This window comes from Sceloporus undulatus, chromosome 2 (genome assembly GCF_019175285.1).
Source record: "Sceloporus undulatus isolate JIND9_A2432 ecotype Alabama chromosome 2, SceUnd_v1.1, whole genome shotgun sequence".
NCBI lineage: Eukaryota > Metazoa > Chordata > Lepidosauria > Squamata > Phrynosomatidae > Sceloporus > Sceloporus undulatus.
The window spans coordinates 168,326,668-168,332,667 of record NC_056523.1 but is presented as its reverse complement, the minus strand read 5'-3'; the positions used below and the strand labels follow the sequence as shown (position 1 = coordinate 168,332,667).

General features: G+C 44.4%; 1 protein-coding gene across 1 annotated transcript in view; it reads left to right on the top strand.

The window, feature by feature from the left end:
• The first annotated feature begins 772 nt into the window (after window positions 1–772).
• RBMS2 (RNA binding motif single stranded interacting protein 2) overlaps window positions 773–6,000 on the top strand; it is an 82,304-nt gene continuing 77,076 nt past the window's right edge. The window contains exon 1 of the mRNA XM_042452264.1: window positions 773–960. Coding sequence (XP_042308198.1) covers window positions 817–960 — 144 coding nt within the window. The 5' untranslated portion in view covers window positions 773–816. The remainder of the gene's footprint in view (window positions 961–6,000) is intronic.

Sequence of the window (6,000 nt, the reverse complement as noted above, 5' to 3'; positions counted from 1 at the left end):
TTGGGCAAGTCGCATTCCCTCAGCTTCAGAGGACGACAATGGCAAACCTCCTCTGAACAAATCTGGCCCAGACAATCCCATGATAGGATTGCCTTTGGATCACCAGAGGTCGGAAAGGACTTGAAGGCACACATCAACAACAATGTGCACTTGAGGGCATTGGTGCAAACCTTCAGGTGATTTAAACACCGGTGCGCTGTGTGCTTACATGTGCTGTTTTTCTGTCCTGCACAAAGCTGTATGTTAGCCGTGCCCTAAGTAATGCTCTGGAGAGATTGGTAAAGAGGATGAGAGTGCCAAGGTGATTCCAGTGCAGGATTGTGCCATGTCTGGTCATTTCTGGTTTTAGAAATGTATTCCATGAACTCATGTTCAGACAGTAGACTCTCTCAGCCTCAGAGGATGACCATGGCAAAACCTCTCTGAAGGAACTTGCCAAGAAAATCCCATGATGGGTTTGCCTTAGGGTCGCCATAAGTTGGAAAGGACTTGAAGTCACGCAACAGCAACAACAACTGCCACTTTTTTCTTCTTTCCAGTGCAATCAGAGGCTGCAGTTTTTGTCCAGACTCCTGCGTCATTTACGGTTTAGATCTGAAATGTCTCTCAATGTGAGTTTCCCAGTTCTTGTGGGGGAAGTGTACCAGTGTGCCTGGCGCAAGCATTAGGACCTGGTGGAAAGCAGACACTCTGGCCCTGGATTCCAGGCTGGCTTGCCTTGGTGACGTAAGCCAGAAGCCCTGTCTCCTCTCTCTCTCTTTCTCTCAATCTCTCTCTCTCTCTCTCTCTCCCTCTCTCTCTCTTCTCTGTGTGTGTATGTGTGTATGTGTGTGTGTCTCTCTCTCTTTCCCCTCTTCCCCCTCCCTTCCCAAGCTCAGTAACATTAAAGCGAAAATGCTCCTTTCTGTGCCTCCTCGTGCAGGAATCGCCACTTTTGGCTACAACAAGAGCAACAAGAAGGTAAGGAAGCCAGTCTAGCCTTTCTCTTAACCCCCCCTTCCCTACTAGCCCCTTTCTGCTTCCTATTCCCAAGATCTTGGAAACGTCCTTGGCTTAGAGAGAGAGGAGAAGTAGAAAGGAGGGGGGAGAGAAGGGAGAAGGGGGAAGCAAAGGGGTGCCCTCCCTGAATATCCCAGCTTGAAAAGGTGGAAGGATTGTGTGTGTGTGTGGGGGGGGGGATTTAGGAAGGGATTCTGCTCATTTATTTGGAGAGGGTAGCAGGCTGGTTTCCTAACAGGGCAGGAAGCCTATGGCGGAGCTGTGTGTGATCTTGGCCTCTGTTCCCTTGGTGACCCCCATCCATCCCCACCACTGAGCCCCCTTCACCAAGCCCAGTGTCCCCAAGGGCGAGTTGGGGTCTGGAGTGGTTGGAGGGAAGGAGGTGGGAGGGGGGGGGAAAGGAACAGAGCACAACATAGACGAAATCACAGCACTTAGTGAACATCCATTAATGGTTCTGTGGGTTCCTCTGGTCAGCCCAAGGGTGGATTTTAGTGACAGGAGGGACAAGGAGGTGGTGGGTCCCTAAGGGTTGGGGGGGGTTAAAGAAGGTGGCCCCTCCACCTCAGGAAATGGGAGTCAGTTCAGATTTTTAGGCATGGAGTTCTCATCAGGATTGGAAGGAGCAAGGCCTGCTCTGTTAACCCTCTCCTGACTCCTTCCTTCTTTCCTGGGTGGTGGAGACTTTGGAGTCCACCTCTGGCTGGGTGTCCTCCAGGGTGGGGTTCCAGGATGTGGCTTCTGTGGCATGCACGTGTCCTGAGGAAGCATGTGCCATAAAGGAGGCTTCTCCCACCTTGCCCAACCTCGCCCACCTGCCCCACTGCCCTTCCTGATCCCTGGATCTTGAGCAGGAGACAGGAATGCCACACGTGGCTGGGAAGATGGGGCATTTTGCCTGCAGGAGGATGCAGTGGAGCTGGAGCCAAGGGGGGATCGTGCCCACCCTCAGCTCCCCCTTCCCCAGCAGGGCTGTCATTGAGAATCTGAAAGGCCTTGTCAGGCTGGAAAATAAAGGTTGGCTACCCGGTAGTTTGTTTGAGGTCTGGCCCCTAGATGAATTTTACCTCTGTCGGGAAGCATGGTCTAGAATGACACCACAGAGTATCTAGTTGGGGTTCAAAGGGGGGTGGGGTGGGTGAAAGGGGGATATTTAAAAGTCTGGGAAGTGGGAACCCAGACTTCTGGCATTTGAAAATGTCTCTCTTATCTCCATTGTTGATTTACTGTGTGACCTTGGGTGCATATGTTGCAGAGTAAAAAGGGTGGTGGGTGAAAAGGACATTTTCCTGCCTTTCTTTTTTCTTGGGTGGGGGGGCAGCTCGATGTCCTCTCTCTGTAGCAGATATCAGAGCTAAAGGTTTTGCAATGAATGTGCAAATTGTGGCCGCTGTAGGAATGAGGTCGGACAGAAACCTGAAGTGGAACGTAAAGGCCAAATTTGTGTTTATGAATTGTATTTCTCCATTTCAAGCATGGATACAAGTGGCACTTAAAACATCTCCAAATATTGTATTTTAATCAGTCTATTTATCTGGCTACATTCTTGCTTTGAACCTGGGTGTCATTTTCTTATCCTGATCCTGAGGTGTCAGGGAATATGTAAAAACAGGCAGATGGGAGAGGACACACTTTCTGATACTGGTAGGTGAGCTGTCTGTGCCAGTAAGGTACATGTGTGGGTTATGGATACATAACATTGGCCTAACCTAAAACTCACTTAAGGACAAAGTGCCAGTAATGCAGGTACAATGAATATAAGCTGTGAGTCCAAGTAAAACTTGCTGTCACCTCTCTGGGGCAGTTGTGTGCATGCTGTATAAACATTTCTCACCTCTCCCATTTTATGCACCCAAGTTTGGATGTTTGTGAATTTATTTATTTGCTTTCTTATATATCTTATCTTTCTTCTGAATGGAAGTTCAAAGCATCTCCTCACAAGATTAAAAAGAAACCCAGATACAACTTAGAATGCAAAAAGTTGTAATATTAAACATCGCTTTTGTGAGTTCTAAAAGTATTATTATTATTATTATTATTATTATTATTATTACTACTACTACTACTACTACTACATTGGCACATCTCTAGGCACTTTTGAATCAGTTGGCATTTTGTTTGATGGTTTTGGTCCTGTGGGCTCATACTAGTTTTATAGGAGCAGCTTTCTCAGTGGCAAGTGTGGAGGAAATTATCTCCCCTATCTGTGTACACATGTGCATGTCTTGGTAAACAGGCCCAATTGTACTTGTTTCTGTACAAGCTCATGTGTGTATTTAACTTGTGTGATACAAGTTTGTTGTTCCGAGCTGGGGCCATCATTACCGTCTGTGCGTGTGACAAGAGGTGTAGGCAAGGATGTGTGTGATATGTGTAGAATGATCTGTTTGTATGACCAAAGGTGGAAGAAAGACCTCTTCCATGTTAATTGGTCAATATGCCACCGGAAGTGAGGTGTGTATAGTGGGTAACTTTGGCTTACGACAAATAATTTCCTGAGCTGGAAAACTTTAAGCTAGCAACGCCATTATCTTTAAATGTATTTACATGGAAATGAAACCTGTTGATTGTAATGAAACTTAAATCCACCATTGTGTTCAAACCTGAGGTGCAAGTCAGAGGGTTTAAACCAGCCTAGGCACAATTTTTTTTTATTTAAGCAGATTCTTGATTGCATTTTGTATTCTTCTGAGCTATTTCACATGCAGTATTGAGAAACCCACCATTTTGGATCATTTCCTGCCATTCCAATATTCCATTCATTCAGATGCTGGAGCATATGTAGCAGCCCAGCTTCAGGAGTTTCTGGATGAGGTAGATTATTTAGATCCATATCAGTTTGGATTATGGAACTGAGACTGCTTTGGTCACCTTCATGGAGGCTCTGCACCAAGAATTGGACAGGGGAAGTGGTTCTGCTGGTCCTCTTGTTGGGTTTTGATATTATCAACCAACGTATCCTTCTGATAGATTTTTCCAGGATAAGTTGAAAATGTTTTGTGAGAGCTCTAGACCTTCTTGGAGGGACATGGTTGGTACTGGGATAGCTATGATAGAACACTGGTCATCAGCCTGTGTTTTTTCAGGTCCCACCTTGTTCTGCATATCTCTAGGAGGGCATGTCCAGACTTTTGGCATTTGATGCCATCATATGCTGAGCATCATATCCAGCTCTTAGCACTCTTTTCCATTGGTTTCCTTTCCATCTTCAATAGTAATGACCTCCATGCAGTGAATAAATGGAAAATTCATGCAGGCAAGACTGAGGTGCTCCTGGTTAGTGGAAAGGCAGGCTAGAGAATAGAGATTGTGTTGGATAAGATCAGGCCTATCTTGAAGACTTAGACTGGCTATTTGAGTGTACTCCTGAATTTAATGTTGAACCTAGATGCCCAGGTTTTGGCATTAGCTAGGATTGAGTTTGCACAGCTAAGTCCAGTTCATCCATTGGGGCTATCCTTGGAGACATTTGATCTTGCATAGATGATGCATACATTAATTACATCACTTAAATGGGGCAGTGTTTTACATGGGGCAGACTCTGAAAAAATGTCTGGAGATTTAAACTGATCCATAATATTGCACATTGTATACTAAGGCCTGTATTTGTCAGTGTCTTGTTTAAGATATAAAACCCTTTACAACTGGGATCACATTACAGTTGGCACTCTGTAGCCACGGCTTCCTTATCCATGCATTCAAACATTCACCACTTGGAAATATTTTTTAAAATATATAAATCCCAAAGAGTAAACCTTGATTTTGCCATTTAATATAAGAGGCACTATTTTACTACACCACTGTATTTAATGGGACTTGAGGATCCATGGATTTTGGTATCTACAGGAGGTCCAGCGGATACCAAGGGCCCACTGTATTTGAATGAATGCACACACCTATGTGAACCTGTTGTTGTGTGCCTTCAAATAATCTCTGACCTATGGCAACCCTAAGGTGAACCTGTCACAGGATTTTCTTGGAAGAATTTATTTAGAAAGGGTTTGCCTTGGCCTTCCTCTGAGGAGTGTGACTTGCACAGAATCACCCAGTGGGTTTTCATGGCTGAGCAGGGATTTGAACGCTGGTTTCCAGAGTCATAGTCCAACACTCATACCACTACACCATGTTGGCTTTGTCCCATATGAACCTATCTAAATTTTAAGACCTTTGGGGATACAAGGCACAGCCATGTTTGATGGGGTTGCAAGGAGTGGCCTTCTCCGCAGCCACTCCCAGATTTTGCTAATCTTTCCAAGGGAAGCTAGTCTCTCTCCTCTTCTGTTGTCCTGTCAGCAGGCAAAGCTGTGTTTACAGGTGTCCCCTAGTTTTTGATGCTCTGCTATTTCGATACTATTAAATTATTAGCTGAACCTATTTATTCGATGTGTGTTCCACTCTTTTGACAAATATAATCATGAAACCCTGTACCATGCTGTATTATAAGCACACAGTGACTCCACGAATGACTTCTAAAGTGTACAGTATACAAACTGAATGAAAAGATGGCAATTTGCATAATGCTTTTGCACTCACATACCGCTTTTGTTCCCGGACAGGTGCCATCTTTTAATTCAATCTGTGTACTGTATATTGTAAAAGTCATTCATGGTGTTGCTGTGTACTTACAGTACAGCAGTGTACAGGCATTCATACTTACAGTTGTGCATATACAGTAATATCAGTTCCTCATTTCAACCATTTCCACTTTTTGACAGTGCACTGGTCCCTAATCTGTTGAATAAGCAAGGGACTACTGTACTGAGCCAGCTATGCAAGCCTTGACATACAGGTTAGTCTGCTTGTGTAAAGGGTTTCATGGTTATAACAATAAACATATGCCATTGTTGTGTTTTTCACTGGTTTGTTGTAGTATGTGTTAACCAAGAGTTTTTCTGTATTATATTATTGTCCACTGCCTTGGGCACCTTTTAATGGGGGGAAAGCAGGAGGCAAATTCAAAAAGAAATAGTGTTTTATAAATAAAATAATAAGATATGGATT